The sequence below is a fragment of the Mucor velutinosus genome (assembly GCF_035048745.1).
Source record: "Mucor velutinosus strain NIH1002 chromosome Unknown tig00001544, whole genome shotgun sequence".
NCBI lineage: Eukaryota > Fungi > Mucoromycota > Mucoromycetes > Mucorales > Mucoraceae > Mucor > Mucor velutinosus.
In genome coordinates, this window is record NW_027041908.1 from 1,016,271 (window position 1) to 1,043,978 (window position 27,708).

Genomic DNA, 27,708 nt, shown 5'->3' on the forward strand with positions numbered 1-27,708 from the left:
AGCACTACAAACTCATGTCAGTCATATTGTCTGCCTTGGCGATCACTCCCTACTTGCCGTCAAATGGTGTCATGAGTGCATCGTGCGCAAATGTCGCAATAGCGCCAGCTGCACCGGATGCTATCAACTGGTTGGATATCTCAAAAGAGCTACCGGGAGCTCGAATCTTGGTATTCGCTGATAATTGTCGGCTGAAATTCTCTTTGCAGAATTCATAGGTTGCAAAATGTACAGCATGCGCAGGGCCTGCCCCCATGATGACTGAATAAACGCCCTTCCAGAGATTTTTATGATTTCTAAACTGCTTCTTGGACGCGTCCTTGATGGCTGTTCCTAATTCTGGTGTCGATAGTACTTGCATTCGAGTCTAAAATGCAGCGTCAATTGACATGATCCAACTCTAATTGACACCTACACGAAACGCTTTTTTTCGTCCATTTTCTTCGTCCTAATACTGCATCCTCTTCTATCCTCCACCAACAACAGTATCAATCCACCCTTCTCTACTTACTCTTATACTATCCACTGGGTACATGATGCAATGTTCCCCGATACCTGCCATGGCACCAGCAATAGCGTTCTGTGTCATTGTCGAATTCGCTCCTAATGATTCATACTCGTGTCCATCTTCTGCGTCCATGCTGACAATATGTTGTTTGATATGTTGAATTGTAGTGCAAAAAAAAAGAGAGAGAAAGAGAGAAAGAGAGAGAGAGAGAGGCCTAAATTATTCAATGTCAAATGAAATTAAATATTTTTTTCTCGGGATGAATGGTCAAATGGAAAAATGTGTGTGTGTGTGTGCAAGAGAGTGTAGAGTGAGCAATAAGGTCAGTGTGACGTAAATCATGCTACAACAGAGGCTCTTAAGGCTAATGGCCAACATTTCTCGATCTGAATCTCTTTAGGTATTGCTCGCTTCGTCTTGTCATCGCTTTCTTCCTTGCAATTTAGGTTGCTGAATTATACAAACAAACCCCATCACTAAATACAGAATGATGTGAAATGAAAGCGCAATGTGTCAATTAGTGACGAAACGTAACATGGTCAGTATTTGTTGCAATCGACTATATTCTCTAGTAGAAATGTGTAGCTTGCCCAAGCAACGTACAAAATGGACGCCTCATGGTGGCTATTAAAATTCTGTCAAACATCCCGCCATTTACTTAATTAGGAGGACATCTACTCCTTGGTCTCTCACAAGTGATCTATGTCTGTGGTTTCTCGATCTTGCAATGTCGGACATAGCACAGACATGGTGCTTTAAAATCTCGTCTTTAATGCATCTGCAGAGCATTGGTGTTTCCACAAAATCTGTAGGCTTGGATCGACAAGGAGTTTCACAAGTTGTTCTTTATGAAACGATGTCAAATCTCAACTATACTTGGAAATAACCATCAGGCTAGATTGTGCACAAAAATTCATGCAAACATGTACAAGGCTATACTTTAACCTAATCTTTAATAAAATTTAGAATACTATGGGATTTACTTAAGGCGATGAAATTTAGGGCTGACTAGAACTTTCAGGGAAAGAGGGGTATTGAATCAATAGAAAAAGATACGGCGATGCAGGCAGAAATTCGGATATGAATCAATCAAGAAACACGTTATATTAATATACAGAGAGAGAGAGAGAGAGAGAGAGAGAGAGAGAGAGAGAGAGAGAGAGAGAGAGAGAGAGAGAGAGAGAAAGAGAATAATTTGCCTACCAAGTGGGAATTATTGAATAGCACGAGTTGGCTTGTAGTTTCGTTTGAATATGCTGAATGCTACATTTGAGAATACAAGCGTGCCCAATGTCAACAATGAGAAAAAGATCTGCCATTTGGATTAGTCATAGGGCATTCTGGATGAGTGTTGCATCATTTACCAATGTTTTGTAGGAGATGGGCTCAACAAAGCTGTTTATAATCTCTGCAATGGCTTCGGCAGATACCTTGGCCCTAGTTGTTGCGGATCGTTAGTCTGCTTGATTCGAAAGTAGTTGCCAAATGTCTTACTGTGCGACCACTTTGTCTCTGTTCATGCATGCTGCCCATTCGTTGCACATGTCCTCAATAGCTGGGATGCGATCATTCTGGCCACATTGATTGATGATGTAGTTGTTTGTACAAGCCAGTTTTTCCTTGTGCAGGGCTACATGTAAACACTCAAGTGTCAGCTCGAATCGTTTCAACATCTGATCCCATCAATTACCTTCAGTGTATTCTTCTGCTTTCAGTCGGAAATCTTGCCTTATTGTTAAAATGATTTTGCCAAATATATAGAGCAATGTAGTCGATATGATGATGTTGAAAGCCATTTGCATGTAGATGATGACGGTGTATGAGATATCTCGGTGTCTTAGATACATCGGCTCATAAGATGGTTTGATAATTGATACGGAGCTGCTTGTGCTTGTTGGTTTTTTGCTCTCCATCCAAAACTTTTTGGAACGAGCAATGAATCTTTGAGTTAGAGTATTGATGCCAAGGTCAGCGGGTGGCGTAGATGTGTCTCGCTTTGGTAAATCCAAATCAAACATCTTCTGATGGGGTTGTATTATTGGCACAAAATTGAAGTTATAATCCTTGGGTGCGAATCCATGCTTTGTCTTTTCATCATCCAGCGACTGATCATCTAATGCCAACATGTCAATTGGATCGTTATATAGCGTTTTCCTCGAGAGTTACCATCTTCTAATCGATTTCTCTTTGAGCCTGCCATAATAGATGCTGAAAATGCTAAACTACGTAACTAGAAAAAGGGTTCAATTATGCTTCAATGATGCAAAAAGAAAAAGTTTACAGTCCTCGCTTGTTCCTTCTTCTTCAACACACCAAATAAGGCAATGTGACCAGGTTTCGAAGGGAGATCATGGCTGCACAACAATGGCACGATCAAAATGAAATACATCTGTCAAATAGTCCGTTGCTCAAGAAACAGGCGTCTTCAAATGTAAATCATGTTTTGAGACCAAGCAATAATATGATTAGTTTTTTATTATAGTATAAGATTACGTGTAGATTAAGAGAAGTAATACGATTGTTGTGTAATATGTAACGAGATGTGGAATTAAATGATCTGTAAGAGCTTATTTCTTATCAGAAGCAGCAGAAGTCCAGCAGCAAATCCAAGCAAGGCTACCAAAGCATGTTAGAGACATTCTCGATCTGATAGCTCATAGAAACCTACCATCCCCAACAACAGTTTTGCTCAGCAACGTCAGAGCGAGGCTTGATAGAAGGAACGTAGACAGCCTCAGGTTCAGTTCTAGTTCATAAGATTAGAAATGCAACTCTAAAATCGAAAATATGCCTCACTTACTCTGGTTGGAAAACTCTATCTTTGGTTTCCTCCTCCATCTTGGTCTTGAGCCTTCTTTCGTCCTCCAATCTTTGAGCTTCATTTGCTTGTTCATCGCTCAAGGCAACCTTCTCATCCTTGTGTTCTTCCTCACCAATAAGTGTATCTCTTATATTGACAGAACCTTCTTCTTCGCTGGGATAAACGAGATGTTCTTTATTCTCGCCCTCTCCATTAGCTTCGGACAACATAGCAGCACGACTATCATTAACTTGAGCGGATTCAGGAACTTGGACATCATCACTTGCAGCTACGTTGTCCTCAGTATTAGGTGCATAGATAGCGGCATAGGTACTTGCATGGTTATAGTCTTCCTTATCAGTCATGCTCTCTTTTTGATACGACTCATAGACAGTATCTGAAGCAGTAGCATCATTATGATATTTCTCAGACTCCTTCTCGTGGGAGTATGGCATTGGAAAAGCAACCTTGTTTTCGTTATCGTAGTTTTGGAACATTGTTTGGTCAAGATGAGGACTATGAGAAGGCAATTGGGGTTCAGGGCTATATACCAACACTGGATCAATAAAACATGTTTTGAATAAAGCTTGACATCTACTTACAAGGATGGATATTCTACGGCCTTTTCTTCGCCAGCAGAGTAATAGTGTTCTGGGGAGCGAACACCTGAAGATGGCTGACCATGGTACTCTTCGACAGCAGTAGTCTGATGGGCATCGTGAGCATCGTTTTGGTAATCGGACGAAGACATTTTTTTTTAGTAAAATTGATTTGACAGGTGAAGAAACAAAAGAGAAGATCAGCATTGATACTGGCCTTTTATAGCCTTTTTATACACTTTCTTGATTCGTGGAACCTAGTCATCGTTGTATTAAATCTTGAAGAAGGTTCCCGTGTTGTAAAATGCTAAACAAAAGTTTCATTTAAATTGAGTAGTTTTGAGCTTCATTTAAATGAACGCATTTTGAGGTTTTGGCATCTCAATGCCTCATAAAAACGGAAACGTCGGCCCCGACATGTGCCTTCAAGATAGGCTACCACATTCAACTCACTTTCGTGGTAATGTTACTTGGAATCGAAGCGAATTGTACTGAAAAATAGGGTAACATTTAGTACAGAACACCACCAGCCAAAAGAGTTTAAATATAAGCTTTGTTCTCGTATAATTTTTTGAATATCATTCACTATGAAGTTTTTTTTTTTTTTTTTTTTTTTGTCTGTCCAGAAGACAAGGAACTTCTCATCTCCTCCAGCTTCTGCTCATATTTGGGAAACACGTCAACACATGCAAGCATGTACTTGTGGCTATCAAAAGTGCATGTTGGTGATATGAGTGTGTTCAATAGGTTATGATCAATTACTCTTTATGAGATACGGGCGCTTATGCTTCGGATGGCTCTCTACCTTCGCTTCGCTTCGCTTCGGTGAGGACCAACTTGCACAGCGGCAACTCGCGCTACCGATTGCCCTTGCGTATCTACATCCACATACATGTGTTTACTTCATATACGGGCAAGCAGCATACTGGTATTTCCCCTTTTTAGTTTTTAGTGTCCCTGATACAGCAAAACCTTGTTTAGGATATAGATCATCTCTGAGAGGCAAATTTAGTATACGTTGTATAATACATGAGAAGATTTGAGAACGAGCAGAAATGCGTGGCAAATTGAGAGTTCTTTATTCAAGCATTACAAAGGAACATGAGTGGTGCCATCAAATTGCTAATCTATATCCTGGTTCCTAGAGTGTAGTAGCCTATGACCTTTCGTTCCTGAAAGTGGGTTTCAATTCTGACAAATGTTCTTCTGTCAAATCTACTAGGAAGAACATTCTCTCCTGGATCATCTCTATTGTCTGTCCCTGACTGGCGGCCTATGAGTTCTTACGCAGTACATCCTCGTTTACTGGTTCAAAACTTATACAGTTATCCCGCATTCAAGATCAACGTCCTATTGCTGCAGCACTGTCAAATAACTATAAATATCTTCGAAATCTACACTAGTTTCGATCCTCATTCAGTCTTGGAATAACTTAATAAATATATTCAGCTCTATTTGTATTTCCTCTGTCTATATTTCGTTATTCTAAACATCCACTGTCAGGTACACATAGACTTTGTGTGTAACCTTTTAATTTGTATAAATCTCAAATCATTTGGCAAAACAATAAAGATCAAAGTTTATCTCATTTATATTTCTGCATATACGTATATCTAAATACATTATCTGTACTCACGAAACAACATCATAACATCTCACGCTTTTTTTTTGCAAAAAAAACAGTGAAGTTCAGTTGCCCCAAATCGAACATCTGACCCTCGTTATAACAGAAAGATGAAATGACCACTAGCAAAAAGCCATCTGCTGCGAGGAAATACGAAAAAAGCTCTAAAAAGTGGAATCTAGCAGCTCTTTTCAATAGTAACTATTGGTTTCTTCTTTCACAGTGGCTTTGTGAAGAACAAAAATGGGCATCGATTGGTACCCTTCTTGATAGTTGTTGAAGTGAACTAGACTAGATTCCCATCACATAGTACCCAAGATAAATCTCATCTCAATCAAGCTATGCTAACATTAACAGATAGGCGTACATAATAATTAATAGTGTTAGCATAATGATAATAGCAAGAGAAAAAACACTCTGAAAATAAGAGATGACAGATACCAAAGTAAATATCCAGAGTACTGCAATGAGTTGTAACATAAATAAACATCATTAACAGTATTAAATCTGCTTTTTTAACTCCTTTTTGATGCAGGCGATGTCAATGAGTAATGACGGAAAATAGTCAGGATGATGGATTTTCAAAGGGCCATACCACTGGATTTTACTAAGTGAACGAGAGGTTCAAGCTTAGTAGCTTCTGTTTCTTTTTCGATTCTCTATAGGATGGTATAGGTTCTATAGATTAATTCTTGAACTTTTAAAAATCCTCTGCTTGTAGCTCATAAAATATATGATTTTGAGCAAATTTATGAAGGGAACGCACATCTGGTACTTGAAACTCTTACATTATAATAGATATAATGTAGAGCTATCGAAAGGTTTTTGTCTTGTGCAAATCCGGTGAGTATTTGTCGAGATATGGTCGAAAAAGGGTATCATGCAAAATCATGGATTTTTTACCGAAATCTGCCTGTGATGGCAAGGGAAAAATCTGGTGACGATTTTTTTGGTCAGGACAAGATTGTCAATATTTCATGATAGAGTTATGCCAGAGCCTCAAGTAATAGCTCATTCGATAGGAAATTTTTCGGTCTACAATGTTTGGTAATGCTTAACAAAACGTTTTGATAACAGAGACTGATTAATCTTTATAAAACAGTCAAAAAATTGCAAAAACAATCGTACCAAATATCAGGTGAACAATGTACATTAGAGACTTGAAACAAATACCATTGCATTCTCCTTTAAATTCTCTACAAGCTTCATATAAGTTTGAAGAGTGTCTAATGCGAGAAATCACGACCCAAATACGTTCAAATTTTGCTGTATTCTGTACACATTTGAGTTGTAAATGTAATGCAATTAAGCTGCTCGCTCGTAATGGTTTTATTTCCATCGATGCAAATGTGAAGCGTCTCAGAAAAGCCATATTCATAGTTGCAGTTCATTTATGGAGTATTTTTGGATGATATTTGAATGGTTAAAAGTAAGAATTCAGTGTTCATTATATATTGGTTAGAAAGACTGATTCTCCTAGGATATAAGTCCAGAAAGAAGACGATGTTGATTGTATTATAGAGGAATTTATAATTTTGGATTCATTACAAAAACGGTTTGTGACATAAATCAGGCAAAAATGCGTTGCTGGTTCAACATAAATCAACAAGCTCATACTTCTCTTTGTAAGGTCAATACTTGATGGTAGTAGATGTATTATACTCCTAAATGTCACTTAACCAGTGTTATTCGCACAAGTACAAGTATAATTATCAGTTCCAGAGTTTTATTTAAATGACAAGTGCAAACTGATGAAAATACAGTAGTTGGCACAGAGCTCATGGCAAATTGAACGAAGCCTGTTCACAGCGAACTGCCTTCAAACCAGTGCAGAAGAGAACAGTGACCCCATAATCATCTTCCAAGCCCTCAGTATCGTTGTGTTCCTCCAAAGCGAAGTCTCCTGTATCTTCAGAGCGTGTCTTCTTCAATGTTATACAATGAAAATGTGCCCAAACCTCAACGATACAAGAAAGTAGGGAGTGCCCTGTCAGCGAGATAGTGTAAGGCAAACTGCTAATTCTCTTGTTCGCATTTCTGACCAAATGCTCCTCCTGACGGTGTCTATGTAACTGTTATAGTAAGAACCAAGAACGTTGCTGGGTTTGACTGCACAACATTGGAAACGGAGCCCACGTTTTGAAGAGACGTGCTGGTTGATTATTCTTTAAGACTGAAGACTTTCGCAAAGATCCCGTCAAAGAAGTATATGCTGGCTCATCAAACAACATATGCCAACATGTCAGCTTGTGTAATCCAAAGACTGAGATTGCTTGTACTCATCAGTCGTACATTGTTCAATTGCTGCAAGACGGATGTAAAATGCAAATAATAGAGACTATAGTGGTGTATTTCAGAATCCATTGATTTAACTTCCGGATTCTTACTGACAAAAAGTTACACGAGATCTTAGATGAAATGCTGTTTCTCTATAATGCATGCGTAAGATTATCTGCAATGCTCAGTGGGTATAAAAAGCACCCACTAGAAATCTTCAAACGTCCATTGCCTTTAGTAGGAATTCATGATTCTATCTAAAAATTGAGAACATCTAGAAACGCCGTGAATGAATGGATGATGAATATCAAAGATATCTATCTTTAGAAATATATGTATAGCAACATTTGATCCATTGAAACTTGTATAAGGATGAAAAGCCAATGAAAAGTTAGATATTGCATGATATGATGATATAGCATCGTCAAGCAGGTGACTCTATTTATTAGCGCCGCGAGCTATATATGATACAGTATGGTAGGGCCACGCTGCTCTCATGTAGTTTTACTTGCTTTAATTAACTTGTTATACACAGTTTCAGCATACAACAATAAACTCTTTTTTATTCTCTTTTTTTGTTTTACATACTTTGAAAGATGCCCATCAGCACCGAAACTGCCACCAATACCAACAGCAATGCCAAGCCCAACCACCAGCAACAACAATCACATCATAATGCTTCAGACACGGAAAAGAAGCTCCAATCCAAGCTGGAATCTTACAAGCATTTTGCACTGAAAATGTATCATCAAGCACAGTTTTACTGGGACGCGATCAAAGTCAATTTAGTACATCTGTGGCAATAGTAAAGTATAGCCTCAATTGATCACATCCACTTGTATTAATTCCTTTCATTTTCACGTATATAGCGAGGAGTTTAGATTGGGAGTCTACGTTTTTGGGTTGCTCTCGGTTATCCCTACAGCATGCTTCCTGCTGTTTCTAGCCGTTGTTGTCTTGCTCAGCACTGTCGTAGCCAGCTTTATATGGACATTTTTTGTATTTTCAGCACTCACGCTTGGGTTGATGGTCCTGGTGCCCATCTTGATGGCATGCTCGGTTACAGTTGGATTCTTTATCGTTGGATACCATGTTTACTACTACTTGTTAGGATTGAAACACGCAAACAAAAAGGCCGATGAATAAATTAGGAAATCTCTATATGGAGATCGAGATGGAGATGTTGTAAAATTGTATATAAGTCTGTAGGCTGATATGGGCGTTTTTTTTTTTTCATTATCGTGGAACAAAGTGATCGACACACATATTTAAGCATTCTTTGCCATTAAGCGAATCTCCTAATCAAAAGCTTCTCCGATGTTTTCTTCTTCATCAAGGAAATGTTTGTTTAACGGACTAAAACAATGCTGTAGCATAAACTCATCAAAATTGCCCCTTTCAAGGGTTCTGCCTTGCATTTTTCTTTGCTCACTCATTTTCACTCCTCCCCTTTATATAAATTACATCCGTCATTTGTGTTTGGAGATTTCACTCATCTTGCCTCCTTCTATATTGCGATTTGCGCTCTTCTCTTTGCTTCTTTTACCACTTTCTTGGATCTCCCCCCCCCCTTGATTTCTATTTGAGTATTTAACCTGGAACATCTATTCTTTCTGCATCTTTCTTCAGATTTACACATTTACACATTTACACATCATGTCTTCTTCTAAATCTTCTTCTATTCGCGTTCATCGCACAAAGTGGAGCAATACACCTATTCATACAATTGTTTGTACAAATTCAAATACGAATTCCAATAAAAGAAGTTCGTTTGAAGCCATCATCCACCATCCTCGCCGTTTGGGCTCAGGCTCTGCTTGTGAAAGATGCAGAAGCCGAAAAACGAAATGCGATGGCGGGCAGCCATGCTCGTTTTGTGCTTCACATGGCATTCAATGCGTTCATCGTCAAAACAAGAAGAAGCGGAATTCCTACCCGTATACCACTAGCACTGCCACAGCATCCACTACGGCTTCCAGCACAAGGACATCGGTCGTCGCCGCCACATCAGCGCCAATCAATGACACCAGTAGATTAGATGTAAATACCCAACTCCCTTCTCTGTATCGTCAGTATAGAGAGCCAGCAGAGCATTTAAAACAGATAAACAGGCAGCCTTCTTATTTTGATAAGGGAATACAGCAGGATCCCATCAAAATGAGTGATGGTAGTAGTACGGATAGTAGCATTAGCTCAATTTGCAGCATGCATGGTAATACACAGAAAATTTAGGCTTTTCCTAGGATTTGTAATGTTTACATCTCTCTGTTCCTGTAGTGTCTGAAGAAAAGTTTAACAAACAGATCCATGCAACATCTGCTGCACAGTTTGCAAATGATTCTCTTCCAGAATCTTGGTCGCCAAAATCAGCAAATATCAGAATGCCGAGCATAATGGGTAAGGAGAGAAATGGGTCGACCAAATTGACATAATATCCGAAATGAAAATGAAACGCGCACTAGTGTATTTATTAAAGTTTGATTAATAACACCTTCTTTCAATTTGTGTAGATCAGCTGTCATGCCATACATTTACACTAGAAGCTGCCTATTCCTCATGCTACAACACCTGGCAACAACAATGATGAAAAAGGGCAAGAAACTAGGTATCATCTGGACGAATATCAAACATACATGCAAACCCCGGAAGCACACTACACGCTTTTGTTTAATCTATATATGCTTTCTTCTCCTCTAATCGCTATCTCTTTTATTTCAGCATACATATATTCTCCTTTCTTTTAGTCTTTGTAGATCGCAAAATCAAACGGTAATAAAAACAGTTAGACATTGATATATGCGTCTATTTCACGGGCTAAGTAAGAGATTAGCAAGCTATTACAGAATAGTATAGGGGTAGTTCGCACCACATGTTGTTGACGCTTTCGGAATTGTAGGCAAAGCACTTAGTAATGCATATGCATGTCTGCAATTTGAGTGGAGCATCACAGTGACCAAACCGTTGCCTGAGATAGACATCCTAAACTGTGATCAGAAAGAGTAGATTGATATGAAATAACAGAATTTCATAGTGGCGGGTCCTTCATTTCATGCGGCCACAATAGTGAAATAGATCGAATTACAGCTAGGCATGGCGAACAATCGGCGGCCAAACTCCATTTGCTCCTGTTACTCACTCACAGATGTCCATATCCACGCATTTGATAGTTACTAGATGGGACATTGCGCTCTATTTCTTCACCTAAAGATTATGTTTCTCGTCTATATGATGCCTGATCATTTTTTTTTTCAATTTTCTCATATAGATGGCTTTGCATTACACATACTCTTTCCTGTTCAACTGCATGTCAAATGTGATGTTAGATGTTGTTACAATACCCCAGGAAGGTGACTGGTTTGATAGGCGACACACGCTTGTTCCATCATGTTAAAAAGGATGGGGTCTTGTTTTCAAACAAGTTTATTCCAATCTATTTCACAAAATGGCTGCTAAAAATCTCCCCAAGGTCTTCTTTGATGTCGCCGTCAACGGTACTCCCAAGGGTCGTATGACCTTCAAGGTAATCAATGAGGTTGATGAGCAACTCATACAATGTGAATTAACATGAACTTGACATATATGCTAGCTTTTCGCTGATACTGTCCCCAAGACTGCCGAGAACTTCCGTGCTCTCTGTACTGGTGAAAAGGGTATTGGCAAGTCTGGTAAGGCTTTGACCTACAAGAACAGTGCCTTGTAAGTAAACACGATGGAAACTAGACGTGCGCATGTTGATTTAATTGTGCTTCCTTTATGAATAGCCATCGTATCATTCCCGGTTTCATGGCTCAAGGCGGTGGTAAGTTATGTTGAGTGATGCATCGATGAATCATGAAGTTAAAGGCATGGCCGATTAGATTTCACTTTGGGTGATGGTCGTGGTGGTGAATCCATCTATGGCCACAAATTCAACGAGTAAGTGCGCGATTTTGAATGCATTTGAAACATTGGATATTCATGCTCTTTCATTTTCTTTTTTTTTTACAGTGAGAACTTTACCTTGAAGCATCAAGGCAAGGGTATCTTGTCTATGGCTAACGCTGGTCCTGTAAGTCTGGCAAAACGTAGTAGTGTGCGAATAGATAAACTCATGCTTATATTATAGAACACCAACGGCTCTCAATTCTTCATTACCTTTGACAGCACTCCCTGGTTGGATGGTAACCACACCGTCTTTGGTCAAATTACTGACGGCAAGGACGTTTTGGATCTTTTGGAGCAATATGGTACTCAAAGCGGTAGACCCACTGCCAAGATTGAAATTGTTGACTCTGGAGAACTCAAGGAATAAGATAATTTTACTCAATGCACAGTTTATTCGTTTCAATTTCACAAAAATGCAAATTAAATAAAAGAAAAAAAGAGAAATGAGACATTGAGTAGACACTCTGGTAGATAGATCATGGCAAGCTTCGTGAGTAACCAATTGTAGCACTAACTGTATCATACTCAAGTAGCTGCGTCTAGAGTTGCCTCACAATCAAGGCATTGTTGCTTTATTTAGAGGGTAATTTGATTCAAGACGGGTATATACCATTACAGCGTACAGTAAATCTCGATAGAAACGTATGCCGACTTGAGGGCTCATGCGTAGTAAGCAATAAAGTCAAACGCAATGAAAACGATCCATGAAACGGAACGGTTTGACAGATCTTGCAAATCTTTTGATTTCGGAACTATTGAAACCAGCTTCATTAACAAAGGTATGCTGATGTTGTAGTTAATGCAGCTGTTGTGAGCTTGTTGACGCATACTCTTTTCGTATGGTGAGGGCATCTTGATTGTGTCTTTTACCAATCAACAGCTTTGCAGATGTTGTATCTGGATATCGATTTCTTTCTTGATCGGGATGTCTGGGATCAGTGGATGCGACATTGAATGTTTGATTGGTGATTTTAGGCATGCCAATAGTGAGATTTACTGTAGAAAGATGAAATGCCAGTACTATGTGAAAAAAAAAGCTATATATAAGATTTTAAGGATTGACTCTGTGTTCATAATTGATATGGCAGGTGTAAATATTTGTTTATTCCATGAAAATCAACATGTAATTTGACGAAATAATAGTAATAATAAATGATTAAATTAGTAGTAGAAGCTACGCTGTTGTTGCGGTGGTTGCTGTTGCTGCTGTTGGTTGTTGAATACACTGGGTGTGGAGGTATTGACAGTTTTAAACACGGCATACTTGTCAGTGGGATCTATAAAAACAAAGACTATATAAGACATATTTCTTTGACATGTACAAAACATTAAATTTTACCTATTTGAGCATGATTGCCATAGTGTTGTTGTGGCACAAAACCTGTATTCTGTGGAGGAATGCCATAATTTGGTTGCTGCTGTTGTTGTTGCACCATGGCAGGGTTGTTTAGCGCACCACTTCCAAATGGATTATCAGGCGTTGCATTGGCCCAGTTTCTACCTGATGCAGCACCTGTGGTTTGATGTTGGATTTGAGGCGAACCAAAACTACTCACTGTGGATTGATAACTGCTAGCAGTTAATTGTGGTGCAAGTGGCGGTGGTAATACAGATTGTAAAGGAACAACTTGAGGAGAAGGTTGATGATACATGTATTGATTTAGTGAGGATGAACTGTTGTTGTTTGTGAATTGCGGTTGTTGCTGTACAGATGGTGATGCAAAACTATTTCCTGTAGGTTGTTGTTGGAAGACGTTGTTGGCAAAATTAGGTGTCGCGGGTGCTGGTTGCTGCATTTGAGGCAAGGATGTCATACTGGCCTGTGGTTGCAATGTGGGCAGTGATGCAGTGCTTCCGTGATTCAGCATGGTAGGCAATGAAGTCATGCTGCCCTGAGGTTGGAAGCCTGTTGTTTGAGGCTGCATAGTAACACTGCGCTGTAAAGGTGCAAAATTTGTGTTGGGCGTTGTGATGGTGGCTGTGGTTGGTGGAGGTGGTACGGGTCGACTGTTGGCAGCAGCAAGAGCAGGGCTGCCTCCCCATTTAGCTAGTAATTGAGGGTCTACCATGCTCTGCTGAGACAGCTGTGGTGTAGGTCGTTGGCGCGCAGGCGAGGCGATATTGGGTGACACGGTGTTGCTTTGTTGGGCGGAATTCCATGCTGGAGAAGCTGCGTTAGCTGCTTGAACAGATGGAGACGAGCCAGCGCGAGGAGCCCAAGCATCATCTTCGAATGCTGGCTTGGGAGGTGCAGTGTTGTTGTTATGAACGGGTTGCGCAACCAAAGGCGTAATCTCTCTTTGCTGTTGTTGTTGATGTTGCTGTCGCTGAGGAAGAGATTGAACAGGCGACGCTTGGACAGGCTTCAATGGCTCAAACTTTTGTGGTGTCAATACAGATGAACTAACATCGCGAGGTGCAGAGTGTGAAGGTGTAGGTCTTCCAGTACCACGGCGATGCAATGAGCTGCTTCCACCACCACCGCCATTCTGTTCTTGCTCTTGCAATTGTCTTGCCAAAATCTCATCTTGCTCAATCTGCCATTGCACATCGTCTTCATTATCGCTATCACCGTCTTCGTGAATATAACTGACAGCACCAAAGGTCACTGATTTCTTGACCTTCATCTTGGGTCTTGCTAATCCGCCAGATTGTGTGCCTTCATTGTCAGATGGTGGTTCCGCTTGGTTTGTCTCGATAAATCGTTGGATACGCTGAACGTGCTTTTCAGACATTCCCAGCAGCTTCATTTTGCGGTGTGTGAGACGTTCTACATCATGCTCTGTCAATTTGTTGGCGTCAAAGTTGCCTGCGTACTCGACACAAGCACTGTGAGGAAGATTTGCCTTTTTGAAGTAGTCAAACCAAGAGAATTTACTGCTGCTGCTGTTGTTGTTGAGTTGAGCAAGTGGTATATTGTCATTTGTATCTTCGTATTGCTTGATACCCGTCTCTTGCTCAATGTATTTCAGATCCTCGATGCACATCTTTTGTGTGGGCACATCGATCTTGACGCCGTTTGTCTTGAACAGTCTGATTTTACCGTTGGCACATGAGAGGAACTGGGCTTCCACTTTGAAGGCGCCTGTGCGATCTGTCCACATTCTCACCTTGGCGGGATCAGGCTCTAAATGGCATAGTTAGCTCTGACGAGTAAGTGCCTGAAATACAATGGTCTTACTATTCGGATCCGTATGCTTGGGTGCTGGAGGCTGCTGTTGGTTGTCTACATTGGAACAGTATTAATATGCCAGTATATGCGTATATCAGCTATTCATCCTACATGTGGGCAAACTAGGCGATGGTGCTGTATGACTGGGTGGTGGTGGTGCAGGAATCTGACTGCGTCCTATTTCACAAAAAAAACGGTTACACATCAAATAAGACGCAAATCAGAATTACTTACTAGGAGATCCACCGCCCATCTGAGGGGAAGCCATCGCAGTGGCTGCAAGCTATTCAGAAGCTCAGTAAAATGGACTTATTACCGCCATGCACACACTTACATTAGCCTGTCTCTTGGCATCAAGCTCTTTCTGCTTGGCTTCTTCCTGCATTTTGCGTCTTCGGTCTACTTCAGCCTGTCGTGCTCTCTCCTTCTCTTCCAAATCCCTTTGACGATTAAGCTCTGCCATCTCCTTTTGTCTTTGCTGCTCACGTTGGTCCTCCTCTTGTTTGCGTTTCCTCTCCTTTTCCTCCGTTTCTTGTTGTTTTTGTCTGGCAGCCATCTCTGCTTCTTTTGCAGCAGCGGCAGCAGCAGCCTCTAATCTTTTCTTTTCCTCCTCTGCTTCTTCGGCCCGTAAATCTGCTTCGTACTCGTCTTGGAATTTCACATAATTTGCTGGGACGATACCGGCTGTGCCATCTTTGTGCTCTATCGTCCACCAATCCGTGCTGTTGACATAATCAGTGATCAGCACTTGTTCATGTTCTTCCAAATAGGTTTCTTCGCCGGCTTCAGGTTTGAAAGGGAACAGTGCAATAGCCCATTTCGGTTCACATGCTGGAGTAGGATTAGCAGAGGCGGGTTCTTGAATGACTGGCGATACTTGTGTTGCGGGTGCGGGTGCGGGCGAAGGTGTATGAACTGAAACAGGCGATGGACTAGTTGTCATAGCTGCAGGTGATGGTAGAGCCAACCCAACAGCGGCGTTGGAAGCTGTTTTCGAAGACTCGATCTTTGCCAAAATACCTTTAGCCTCTGATTGAGAGGCTGTTTGAAAGTCGAATACAGAGTGTTGAGCATCGTTCATTTCGATATGTACATTCTTCCCATCGATAGAAGCTGTCAGGACTTGATTGACTTGGAATTGACGCACAGGCGATGATTTGTCCGTCTCACTTCCATAGCAAAACATGCCGTTGCCCACCAATAAATTACCTTTGGATTTAGTCTTCTTCTTCTTAATTACATCATATTCATGAACGGACCAAGATAGTGCTGAATCACTGCGATTCAAAACGGGTGATGCTGATGCTGTGTTGGTAGTAGCAGGTGTATTCAGCCAGGGCGAAGCGCTGGCCACTGCTGGTAGAGTTTTCTCGACGTTGTTGATAGTAGCTCCTTGTTGTTCTTGTTGCTCCACATAGTTGCTCGGAGCTAAACCAATATCACCGTTTGATTTCTCGACGACAAACCAATCTGGATCGTCGTTCTCGTACAAGGTCAGTACTTCGTCTTCTTTAAGTTCAACTTCTTCAACGGATTGAGGCTGGTAGTCGTAGATTGCTTTCACAGTGCCAATTGGCTTTGCCTATAAATAGATCTCCAAGTAAGAAACAAAACTCCCTCACCTGATGCACAAGACGACGCTTACCTTTTCAACATAGTTGGAGGGGATGATACCAATAGGACCTCCATCAGGCGCTGAAGGTACTTTTAATTGAGCTTTGTACCAGTCCGGGTCATTGTTCTCGAGAATGTACAGGATATCATCCGCATTGAAGGATAGTTCTTCGTCATCTACTTGCGCTTGATAGTCATAAAGTGCGGAGCAGATGGCAACGTACTTCATGATTTTGGTGAATGTATAAGAAAAAGAAAGGTAAGAAGAAAGAGGAAAAAGAAAGATGTATCGAAATGTAATTTGGTAAACAGGGAAAGAGGGAAGAAGCAGAAGGATTGCTTAAATTGGCACACCACCACGGCGTGATGATTAGAGTCCCGCTTTTTGAATATGCCATTTGGGAAAGGCATCATCTCGCTCCATGTTGAAAGCACGCGCGATCAGACTGTACTAATTAGATTGGGAGGAAGGGGGGGGTTGTCCTTGTTGAATTTGTGGACCCCTCAATCCAGTCAGTCATTCCATTCTAAGAATAAAAACAAAACTTGTATGGTATATACTTCAATGTTGTTCAAATGAATGTCAATGCTGGACCCTTAAATACGATACATTTGAAGCATGGCTTTAGGATCTAATCATGTTTAGATTCCCGCGAGATCGTAGATCTCCTCTCTTTATGTCATTGGATTCAGCGACGATAAGCTATAGTACATGAAGCTGATGGCTCTGTTCTTGCTCCTCAATCCGATGTGCCAACAGCCATAATATATTTGGACCTTACAGCATTTTATAAGCATGATGATTGATACATGGTAAGAAAGCATACTTTCGTAACTGAAATGCAATACCAAGATGTCAGCCATCACTAAGCTCAAAAGAGAGCATCCTTTCACCCACTTTACACACAATAATAGATGAACTCGTGCAAGAGATGGAAATATCATAATCCTTTAATGCACCGCCAGGCACACACAAACACACCTGCAACAACAAACTCGATACAATCGAATAAGGAGGAGACTATGATGTAAACAAGAACAAATATTCGGCAAAATCGTGTAAGCTGATCTGTGCAACAAACCGTCCATTTTCACTCCTTGAAGTGTTTTATATCCATTCTCTCTCTCTCTCTCTTTTGTCTTGTTTTCTTCTTTTTATCTCTTCTCTCTCTCTCTCTTTTTACCTTCTTTCCCTCTTCTTGTGGATCCTTTTAAGTATAAAAGAAAAACGCGAGTGTGCATATACAATAGATCATCATGAGAGAATATAAGCTCGTCGTATTAGGATCTGGTGGTGTAGGCAAGTCAGCATTGGTAGCGTATTTATCAATGTTATCCGCATTCTGCTCTTCTCATTGTTTACTTTGTTTAGACTGTGCAATTTGTTCAATCCATTTTCGTCGAGAAATACGATCCCACCATTGAAGATTCTTATCGTAAACAAGTTGAAGTAGATGGCCAACAATGTATGCTTGAGATCCTTGATACAGCAGGCACTGAGCAATTCACAGCCATGAGAGATCTTTACATGAAGAATGGGCAAGGCTTTCTTTTGGTATTTTCAATTACAAGTTCTGTTACTTTGACGGATCTCATTGAATTGAGAGAACAAATTCTGCGAGTGAAAGATGGAGAGAATGTAAGACATGACAGATCAAGAAAAAATATATGTATGTGTGGGTTACCATGGTTACTCATATAATCTGGTTTCAGGTACCAATGGTGTTGGTAGGTAACAAGTGTGATCTAGAGGAGGAGAGAATGGTTTCAAGAGAGCAAGGCATGGAACTATCTCAACAATGGGGAGGAAAGCCTTTTTATGAGACATCTGCAAGATTCAAGATCAATGTGGATGAAGTATTTTATGATTTAGTCAGGCAAATCAATAGGCAAATGCCCTTCAAAGATAAACAGAAAAAGAGACTCAAATGCATTGTGTTATAAATTCTGTTTCTAGCTTTCTTTTCCACTGTACTAAACTACTATTTATTTGTCTGCGACATCTTTTTCTTGCATATATAAATATCCCTCTTTCACGCCATATAATAAAATATATCTTGCTCATCATGTATCAACCATGGCTCTAAGTATCACATGAGAAAGGGAGAAAGAAAAGGGATCAAGCAAATAGACAGGAGAAAGTGTGTGTTTACGTATGTATCGTGTTGTCAGACAAATGACACATGTGTGTTTACATAAATGAATCAAGATGAATGCTTTTCAGTAATGAGACATGCCCTGACATACCACATTATTGTACATGTTCACGTATGTGGACCTGACATTGCTGTACATATGCCTTATCAGGGAGCAGTATACTACACGTTTTATGCCACAGATCTGAAAGGAGAAATGAGGAGGGACCAGATACAACAAGTTTAAAATATGTTTTCTTGATAGGTTTATAAAAATACAATTTAGATATAAAATAGACTCTTATTAATAGTCGTTGTAGACGGTGAGATTTCCAGCAAGCGTCATTGCCAATCCTACAGTTAACGCAACTGTAGCACCTGCCGCACTTGTAATGACAATGGGCTTCGTTAAACCAGGTAGTCGCTTTACTGCGTATTCTGTCAATCTGCCGACGCCCAATGCAAAATAGACACACAAGTACTCTGAAATGGGGATGAATGTTGCGCGGTAATAGGCCTTGTCTTTATGGAATCCCCAATAAGCCCAGATGAAGAAGGCAGAGTAAATAACACCCATCAAAAGTCTGTTCTGGCTCAATTTGGTTTGGAAAACTTGATTTACCAGGAACATAATCATGAATCCATATGAAAATATCTGCCATCCGATGCCAGGTTGAATCAATGCAGTGAGTGTGCCATGAATAAAAACCCACGTTTCCAGGAGCAAAACCCATGACTTGTTGCGATGACTCTGCCATGGTAGAGGTTAGTATATGACAAAGCATGAGGTTCAAAGCCAATGATTCGTACGTACCTTGTGTAAAAAGTTGGTTGATTGCCAAATCAGCATACACTGATATATAAAGCCAAATGTGTGGCCCATTGTTCCTTCCTAATGGCGTTGGTGGTGAGTTCTGGGTTCAAAGCATTTTACATATACACACAAGCATACCACCGGATGATAATGAAAGTTGAGCACAGTGCCAAAACTCATAGCATAGCCATGATACTTTCGAACAAATTGGATAACTGCATCAGAGGCTGGCCTCTTTCCGTACCCAAAAAGAACTCCTCGGCTGCATAAACGAAAAGAGTATCAGCCATTGCTTCGGTCATACTCATTCGTTGCTACTTACTATGGAATTGCAATGATGATAGCAAATACAAGGATTAATACTACAGACCCTTGAGCAATACCTTCAGCGACATCAATAGCCAAACCGTCGTAGAAGATGTGCCCATGTACCAACTTGTATACTGTCATGAATCCATTCAAATACACCATTTGCCAATTCCACCATTGATAATCATCGCTCCAGCGTGTCTGTTTCTTTTTTGATAGCTGTACCATTGCAAGAATGAACCATTGCCCAAGTTGATGCATTGCATATGTAAACCAAGCGATCGTTTTTCCAGTTTGGCTTGGCTCTATACGTCTCCAGGGGTATGCAAAGGGTGTGTATTTACCTTTTTGCCCATTGTCAGGTTTGGCATATTCTTTGTGCATTGCATTGTGTACCTACCATTGATGTAGCGAGAGCCTCGTATACGGAACCTTCCAAACCCCATATCACCCTTTATCGGCTTGGAATTGTAAAAATCGAGCCATGTGTTTGGTGAGTTCCATAATGCAAGCGCTGTCACCAACAAGCCAAAGCCAAAGGAAGCTACTATGTAGATTGTGAATGGATGCTTGCTGAATATACTCTTTTGCTGCTGCTGTTGTTGTGCAGGCTTAATCTGTCCCATACTTTTGCCAAGAACGACTGAAAGAAGAAAAAAGAAGGATGGAAAAAAGGAACTTGAGTTTCTATACTATCAAATCGACGATTTCAAAGGGAAGACTATTTCCTTACAAGTCCTCCTACTTATTTGCTGGGTTTTGTAACAAGCACAAAGTGGCACGATACACAAAAAAAAAAAAACAAATGATACCACCATCATGCAAAACTGTAGAAAAAAAACACTTTATTCAGTCAACTAAATTATGGCGATTTTACTGGGATCCTGATTAATCTCGAGCAGTACATCCGACTCCAATGATAAACACTCCAAAATCAACGTAGTTTCATCGTCGATCTGGCAATCGATAAGTCTCAATGTAGATAGCTGGACGCAGTTTTTGAATAAATATTGATAGACGCACTTGTCAATAGAGATGTTCTTGACTGTCAGGGCTATTAAGGATTTATGTTTGGCGTTCTTGACTGGACTCGATACTGTAACTTTGACGTCGCTCTGCATGCAGTCACCGCAAAACTCGTACAAATGGGATGAGAGTGTCAATGACTCCAGGTGTGTAAAGTAGCTCAACACTTGATCAAAGCACACGCAACGTTTCTTGGTAATCACAGAAGACCATAAAAAATCACCTCCAATGCCAATATCCAGACTAAGTTCTGTCACGAGCTTGTTGATAGGGCTGATGATAGTATATGCCAATAAGTCCAGCTCACTGACATTGTGCTCATCGTCCTCTTCATCAGATTCTCGAATAAAGCGATACTCTAGCTGATGGTGAGCCCTTTTCTGCTGTTCATGTGTCTCTGATCTTGTCAGTTTTGCCAAGAATTGGTGATGGCAGTCAAAGTCGCCAGGCACGACAAAAGATGCCTTGACGGAAACAGGCATTGCCGTTCCCAGGTCGTTGCATTGGTCGTACAGCAACGTCGCAGTAGCAGCCTGTAAGAATGATATGTCGTCTACAAATTTGAAGTCCATTTCCAGTTCTCTGATTGAGGTGCTCTTTATCAGATCTATCAGTGATCGCACAATTTCGAACTTGGTATGCTGTCTGGCAGTGTAGCCAGCATGTCGTGGGGTAACGTTGCTAATAATCATGGTTAGTTTGTCAATGTCGTAGTAGGTAGCTTTTATGATGGGAAACCATGCTGAATCTGGGTGGTGAATAAGGCATTTCAACTCTTGTACATGGTTCATGTGCCGGTCCACAAGCGAAAGAGGAGGAGGAGGATCACTGATGTTCTCCATGCACACCATCAAGCTTAATTCTCGAAGCAATGGAGCACAGACATGTATTGATTTCAATGCATCTGTTGTCAACAGTAAATGGCATGTCGCAACATCCATCTTCAGTAGTCTGGGACAGTGCGGTGAGGTGGTCATGAAGAATAGTATTGACTGGTCTTGTGCATAGAAGGCCACTTGCTCTAATCTGTCTTTGAGTTTGATGCATACCTCCAAAGAAGCTCTGTTGCGCGAAATGGGTACTTTTCGTAAATGCAGCCAAATGGTGGATAAATCAAGGTCGTTCATGCAACGCCAATATTTATTGTGTGAGAACATCAGCTCGTTTAGATTGGAGCAGTACCGTGATAGTAGCTCGAATTCTGTAAATGTCACTGGCCTTTCGTTGAAATCTTCAATGTAGAGCTCGAGTGTCTTTACAAATTTGCCTGGCGTGAGTTCGTGATGAGCGATAACGTATAAAAATGCTCGAAAGGATCTGCATGTTTTGATGGTAACCAAGTTGAATAAGGACTCGAACATGGGTCGATGCCAGCTTTTGCATACTAAAAGACACTCTAGCATTTCTTTTGTTGATAGGTAGCGAGATATATGTCGAACGACTTCAAAGGGTATAAGCATATTGTGGTTATCAAAAGAGTTTAATAAAAGTAAAAGAGTAGGTGTTGAGGGGAAGCAAGTCGGCATTTATTTTTCACTGGCCACCACTACAGAGACAACATTAATTTGCTGACATAAACTAGTTCCTAATAGCTTGACACCAATATGATGCCTACTTGCACCTTTCTATCGCTCAAAAGTACCGTTTTAACAGTAACTATTGCATCCAGCTTATATTAAGTTTATACAGAATTAAAATGTGCATCGAATGGTTCCTCTATTGAAAGTTAACCGACAGCTTCTTTTCAGACAAGCCTGCTTTTCCCATGTATTTAAAGGCTTTCACAGGAAAGCATGTACTAGACCTGTACCAAATTACATGTAGAAATACTCAGTGCTTAAACATAAGAGTTAGTTATCGTTTAGGGCTCTACTCGAATCTGTAGCATCAGTTCTCATGAATCTACTGCACCCAATAGGTCAGCCCCTGCCAAGTTGCCGAAAAACGATCGCTCAAGGCTAAATTTTGCTACAATGGCGCAAATAAAATTCTTTTTGGTCCCTAGAATCAGAAATTCTACGCCCTAGATTTATTTTATAGACTTGAGCACCACATCGACATTCCCATGGTGTTGATAAAAAAAAAAAACGTGTTTTTGCCACTGTAAACTCCAATTTAAAGGTGGAAAAAAACGATTTTTACAAAGAAGCACCGTAGATGTCCCAACGAGGTCTCATTTTATAGAGCAAACAAAGAGGAACAAAGTTCAACTAATGAAAAAGCCATGTTGAGTTGACAGTTGATCAAGAAACAGCGTCCAAACATTGTTCTTTTATATATTGGCTACTTTACACTTTCCTCGCTTAATTATTTGACAACCAATGTAGCGAGTGAAAATTCGTTCATATGTTTAACAACACCTCCAAACTGGGCATATAACTTTCCTGATATAAAGGCTCTATAGCATCAGTAGTGAGCGTGCAATAGTTGTTTTCCTGTTTTCGTAAAATGCGCAGCACAGCTTTAAACCGTTGCTACACTACAACGAAGCAAGATATCGCCAAGCAGTTTTAAACACAATGCTTTCCAACACCTAGTCTATCGAAATATTACGCATAACCGCTTGTAATTAGCATGTTCTTACATGAAGCTCACTATTCAAAATTGAAATCATCTATTTCTCAGCAGCAGCTCATCCAATCTAAAGTCCACTTGCACCAGCGTTTTTATAGCAAAATTTCATAATAGGAACATGCTACTTCCAAAGCATGAATCAAAGCTGGATGAAAGATAAGGAAAAATAGAAAGGAATAACCCAAACTAAGGAAAGAAGTGGTTGCGATGATGCGTTTTTATAGACATGAAAAAGATTTTAATGCTGAACGAAGCTTCAACGACGGGATAGTCGAGATGATTAAAGTTACCAAGCGTTATTCTTCAAATTTGCAGTAGACTTCTTCAAGCTATCCTCAAGTTGAATAACATCATCATCACAAGTGCGGCTGTAGTGCATGGCATCGAGTATCTCACCAAATACGCATAAATGAATGATTCAAGGCTGCAATCTTAAAGGAAAGAAAAGACCAAAATCTGGTGTGTTTATTCAAACTTTACTTTTTACTTCCAAACCATCCACCTCCACTGGGCTTCTTACTATCATCACCACCTCTTTCAGGAATTTCAATCTTACAAATACGATGCTTTTTATCTAGTGCTTTATCCACGACAATGTGCACTCGTCCACCGTCCAAGACATCATCATTTTCATTTGCTTTGGCAATCAAATTCACCACCTTTCTTTCTACTTCATACTTGATACTTCGAGCACCGTACCGAATATTGTAACCATCTGACAAGACATCAACCACTTCTGGATCCCACGTCATGGTGATACCATGGCGAGCTCTTGCCTTTTCAGCCCATCTGGACAACTCTCTGGATGTAATCTCTCGCAATTCCTCTTCGCTGAACGGTAAGAAGAATAAGACTTCGTTGATACGGCCCAAGAATTCGTCACGACGAAAGTGTTCGTAGAGAATGGGGTAAATAACGTGCTCAATGAATTGACGTGAGAGTGAAATCTGTCGTTTAATCAAGTCGTCTGAAGCTGCTGCTGTGGTATTATCTTGCTCTGCTGATTTGGGCTTCTTGTTGGTGTCTACCACAGTGGCAGTGCCTGTAGTCTGTGCGTCGGATGAGACGGAGGCTTCCAGTCTCAATAATTCTGCTTCATCAGCAATTTCATGTTGTGCCAAGTTGGACGTCATGACAAAAATAGCGTCTTTGCATTCGACTGTGGTGCCCTTGCCATCTGTAATACGGCCTTCGTCAAACAGTTGCAACATGATGGTCAATACATCAGGATGCGCCTTTTCTACTTCATCCAACAATACAACAGCGTTTGGGCCTGAAAGAGAGTGAGATCAGCAATGGATGATCTCGGATAGACTAGCAAGATACTTACACTCTTTCAACTTCTCTGTCAATTGTCCACCTTCATCGTAGCCCTTTTAAGAGACAATCCAACTGAGTCATATCATACAAAGGCAACATCTCCTGACACTACTTACCACATAACCAGGTGGAGAACCAATGAATCGAGACACATCGTGCTTGTGTTGAAACTCGCTCATATCGATTCGAACAAACCCTTTGTCTAATTGCTTGCCATGCAGATGTTGCGCCAAAGCTTATTGGAAAGAGTAATCAGATAAGCGTCTCTCGGAGATACTTGAGTCTTTCTTACCTTTTGCAAGTTCGGTCTTGCCTACACCAGAAGAACCACAGAACAAAAATACGAGAGGGTGTTCTTCATCATGCCATCCGTTTTGTTTGCGTCTAATTGCACTTGCAAGAGCATGAATTGGTCCCAATTGTCCCACAATACGAGCCTTCAAAGCGTCTTCCAATGGGTGCTTTTTGCGATATTCTTTCTCCTTTAAAAGTTGGGCTTTACGTTGACGTTCATCATGCTCTGCCTTGTCTTTTGGATAAGATGTTTCCTTTTCTGCAACAAGTTTGAATTCGCAATGTGAGCTCTTTGCTTTTTATACTGCCCTCACCAACTTACTATGCAACATTTCCTCGATTTCTGTATTTTGCTCGCCTGTAAACCTTTCAACGTAGTACAAATATTCACGAGGTGTCAAACCATGCGAGTTGCGAACCAGAGGATCAGCTAAATGGTCAAGCAACATCTTGACAATCGTGGGATTGCAAATAATCACTGCATAATGAAGAGCGGTATAATCGCGATAGTCTCTGTAGGGCAATAAATCCTCTGAAAAGTCGACTTGACGTACATTGGCAGCTTGATGAGATCGGGGGTAGTATTGATCCTCCAGATTGGGATCTGCAAATTGTGTGTAAATATATAAACTAAGTGGATGATCATCTTGTTGTTGTTGTTGCTGTTATCCAAGTAAACATACCTGCCCCCTTTTCCAACAAGAACTTGACCATAGGCTCGTTGTCTTGAATCACTGCTACTTGCTGTGACATACCATGTCAATGGAAAACGTCAGAATAAAGCGTGTGACAATGACTTACCAATGGAGTCCAGCCGTAGCGATGATAGACATTTGGGCTGAAATTGGGGTCCTCTGCCAATCTTGACATCGAAACAGGTGTGAGCTCATGTCTAGCAATATGGTGGCAGTGCTGTACCTACTTTTTCAAAGCTTTGAGATCATTGTGGACAATGGCTTGACAGATGGAGTCGCCTAACGCTATGTGAAATTCAGTAAAACTGCATAATGCCTATGACCCAAAGCTAATATTACAATCATTTGCCTCCAATGCAAGTACATTGTTGTTCAAAAGTCCATAGGTAATGGCTGAAGTGGCGAGGACAGCAAACGTTTTTCCTAAATTTGAAAGATAGCGTGTTTTCTGCTGTTGTGTAGCGACTACAATAGCAGTTGTTGACAAGTTCTTGATGGTAACATTGCATGCTGATCTGGGAAAGCGCACTGCAGAGCCAGGTCTTACGAGCGCACGTACAGGCACCGTGGATTGTAATGTCTTGAGTCTCCACATTGTAATGAAAAAGAGAAAAAGAGAAAAAGAGACAAAATCCAAAACGCATGATTTTGCAATGAATTTATATAAAAAAAAAAAAAAAATTCTGAGTTTTATTGATAACACTTGGCCCTTGGAAAAGAAGCTGATCAACAAGATGTATAGATAGAAAGGGAAATTAATTAAGGCATGTACATGGTAGTTGGAAAGAGAAAGAGAGGGGGGGATATGTTACAGTTGCTATTACCAAATGCACAACAGTGAATTACTCGACTGCATCGCTGATACCGTCCTCCATAATGGCAAATGTGCACTCGCTCTCTGCTAATGAAGGCGAATCATAGATTTTACAAATACGATTTTCACCACGTCCTTTACGCAACTGCAATCTGGTACATGATGCATGAGCAATGATGTTACCGCCTGCAGGTTTCTTGGGGTCTGGGTTGAACATGGAAGCTCCACCATCCACCTGCGAAACGACCTGGTTTGTAATGACCACAGCTACACCAAACTCATCTGCTAAACGTTGAAGCTGTCGAAGGAACTGGCCCAAATGGATTTGACGAGCTGCTAATTCGCCACGACCAGCAAAGTCTGTGCGGTACAGCGCCATGGCAGAGTCAACAATCAAGATGGAGAATCGTGCTTCTGACATCATGGCAGCAGCCTGGATCAAGAGTGATGTTTGGTGGTCTGTGTTGTAGGCACGAGCATATGCAATGTTGTCTAATGTCTCCTCGCCGTTCAATGAATATTTGTTTGCAATAGAAAGAATACGACTGGGGCGAAATGTGCCTTCTGTATCGATGAATAAACATTTGCCTTCGCCTCCTCCCATGGACACTGGCAATTGCGCAGTAACTGCTAATGTATGACACAATTGACTCTTTCCTGTTCTGAACTCTCCAAACAACTCTGTGATAGATCCTGTCTCGATGCCACCTAGGCTGTAGTGTCAATACCCTACGCTCCATTCCGCAGTCAAATCAATACCAACCTCCCAGTATGCGGTCCAATTCAGCAGATCCTGTTGTGATGGTAACAATCTCTTGTCGACGTTGATGCACATCCATTGCCGTAGTAAAACCCAAATTGACAATTTTCGCAGCTACCAAGCTTGATAAATACGCAGTGCCATAGAAACAGTAGTTTCCAGCTTACCTTCTCCCAATATTCTATCTGCTTTTGTCTCTGAAATGCCCTTGATAGCAAGCAATGCTTTTTTCGGTGCATAGGCAACCGATTCAACAGTATAGTAACCGCCTTCCTTTAATTTCTTGATGTCCGTTGCTGAAATGCCAGAGGACTGCAAATGCCAATATGTCAATGATCAAATCCTCCACCTTGGTGTCATCTCAACTACTTGCCTCTAGCTTGGAAATCAACAAGAATCCAGTCTCTTCATCATCGCTTTGTGTTTGGGACATTTTTTTCAGTTCAGTG

The 27,708-nt window shown here is 40.7% G+C and overlaps 11 protein-coding genes across 11 annotated transcripts; 3 read left to right on the forward strand and 8 right to left on the reverse strand.

Annotated features, from left to right (window-relative positions):
* Positions 1-49: 49 nt before the first annotated feature.
* DGA1_2 (diacylglycerol O-acyltransferase 1) lies at positions 50-640 on the reverse strand (the record flags this gene model as incomplete). Its single annotated transcript, XM_064824925.1, has 2 exons — positions 50-367; positions 512-640. 2 exons carry the CDS (start codon positions 638-640, stop codon positions 50-52), a joined length of 447 nt encoding a protein of 148 aa, XP_064680302.1.
* A 1,081-nt stretch (positions 641-1,721) lies between these two features.
* ADP1_2 (FAD-dependent urate hydroxylase) lies at positions 1,722-2,708 on the reverse strand (the record flags this gene model as incomplete). Its single annotated transcript, XM_064824926.1, has 5 exons — positions 1,722-1,820; positions 1,873-1,945; positions 2,003-2,138; positions 2,199-2,621; positions 2,675-2,708. The coding sequence occupies 5 exons, from the start codon at positions 2,706-2,708 to the stop codon at positions 1,722-1,724; spliced, it is 765 nt and encodes a 254-aa protein (XP_064680303.1).
* Positions 2,709-3,075: 367 nt separating this feature from the next.
* Positions 3,076-4,059, reverse strand: UAP1_1 (UDP-N-acetylglucosamine pyrophosphorylase; the record flags this gene model as incomplete). The annotated part of the gene is made up of 4 exons (XM_064824927.1): positions 3,076-3,124; positions 3,177-3,254; positions 3,309-3,851; positions 3,911-4,059. 4 exons carry the CDS (start codon positions 4,057-4,059, stop codon positions 3,076-3,078), a joined length of 819 nt encoding a protein of 272 aa, XP_064680304.1.
* A 4,345-nt stretch (positions 4,060-8,404) lies between these two features.
* On the forward strand, positions 8,405-8,954 carry ATC70_005643 (uncharacterized protein; the record flags this gene model as incomplete). The annotated part of the gene is made up of 2 exons (XM_064824928.1): positions 8,405-8,613; positions 8,678-8,954. The coding sequence occupies 2 exons, from the start codon at positions 8,405-8,407 to the stop codon at positions 8,952-8,954; spliced, it is 486 nt and encodes a 161-aa protein (XP_064680305.1).
* A 2,296-nt stretch (positions 8,955-11,250) lies between these two features.
* ATC70_005644 (uncharacterized protein) lies at positions 11,251-12,099 on the forward strand (the record flags this gene model as incomplete). Its single annotated transcript, XM_064824929.1, has 6 exons — positions 11,251-11,328; positions 11,395-11,504; positions 11,570-11,607; positions 11,666-11,723; positions 11,796-11,856; positions 11,914-12,099. The coding sequence occupies 6 exons, from the start codon at positions 11,251-11,253 to the stop codon at positions 12,097-12,099; spliced, it is 531 nt and encodes a 176-aa protein (XP_064680306.1).
* A 794-nt stretch (positions 12,100-12,893) lies between these two features.
* On the reverse strand, positions 12,894-16,747 carry HRT2 (Hairy/enhancer-of-split with YRPW motif protein 2; the record flags this gene model as incomplete). The annotated part of the gene is made up of 7 exons (XM_064824930.1): positions 12,894-13,009; positions 13,072-14,859; positions 14,914-14,958; positions 15,016-15,081; positions 15,139-15,187; positions 15,239-16,486; positions 16,550-16,747. The coding sequence occupies 7 exons, from the start codon at positions 16,745-16,747 to the stop codon at positions 12,894-12,896; spliced, it is 3,510 nt and encodes a 1,169-aa protein (XP_064680307.1).
* A 1,028-nt stretch (positions 16,748-17,775) lies between these two features.
* On the forward strand, positions 17,776-18,462 carry ATC70_005646 (uncharacterized protein; the record flags this gene model as incomplete). The annotated part of the gene is made up of 3 exons (XM_064824931.1): positions 17,776-17,832; positions 17,891-18,157; positions 18,232-18,462. 3 exons carry the CDS (start codon positions 17,776-17,778, stop codon positions 18,460-18,462), a joined length of 555 nt encoding a protein of 184 aa, XP_064680308.1.
* Positions 18,463-18,957: 495 nt separating this feature from the next.
* Positions 18,958-20,402, reverse strand: ATC70_005647 (uncharacterized protein; the record flags this gene model as incomplete). The annotated part of the gene is made up of 5 exons (XM_064824932.1): positions 18,958-19,404; positions 19,468-19,545; positions 19,606-19,729; positions 19,790-20,120; positions 20,177-20,402. The coding sequence occupies 5 exons, from the start codon at positions 20,400-20,402 to the stop codon at positions 18,958-18,960; spliced, it is 1,206 nt and encodes a 401-aa protein (XP_064680309.1).
* Positions 20,403-20,633: 231 nt separating this feature from the next.
* ATC70_005648 (uncharacterized protein) lies at positions 20,634-22,262 on the reverse strand (the record flags this gene model as incomplete). The annotated part of the gene is made up of 1 exon (XM_064824933.1): positions 20,634-22,262. The coding sequence occupies one exon, from the start codon at positions 22,260-22,262 to the stop codon at positions 20,634-20,636; it is 1,629 nt and encodes a 542-aa protein (XP_064680310.1).
* Positions 22,263-23,852: 1,590 nt separating this feature from the next.
* ATC70_005649 (uncharacterized protein) lies at positions 23,853-26,280 on the reverse strand (the record flags this gene model as incomplete). Its single annotated transcript, XM_064824934.1, has 9 exons — positions 23,853-24,649; positions 24,707-24,749; positions 24,813-24,931; positions 24,989-25,249; positions 25,313-25,594; positions 25,674-25,734; positions 25,792-25,852; positions 25,913-25,964; positions 26,025-26,280. The coding sequence occupies 9 exons, from the start codon at positions 26,278-26,280 to the stop codon at positions 23,853-23,855; spliced, it is 1,932 nt and encodes a 643-aa protein (XP_064680311.1).
* A 247-nt stretch (positions 26,281-26,527) lies between these two features.
* Positions 26,528-27,692, reverse strand: RPS11B (40S ribosomal protein S11-B; the record flags this gene model as incomplete). Its single annotated transcript, XM_064824935.1, has 4 exons — positions 26,528-27,207; positions 27,263-27,373; positions 27,427-27,571; positions 27,633-27,692. The coding sequence occupies 4 exons, from the start codon at positions 27,690-27,692 to the stop codon at positions 26,528-26,530; spliced, it is 996 nt and encodes a 331-aa protein (XP_064680312.1).
* Between the last annotated feature and the right edge of the window lie 16 nt (positions 27,693-27,708).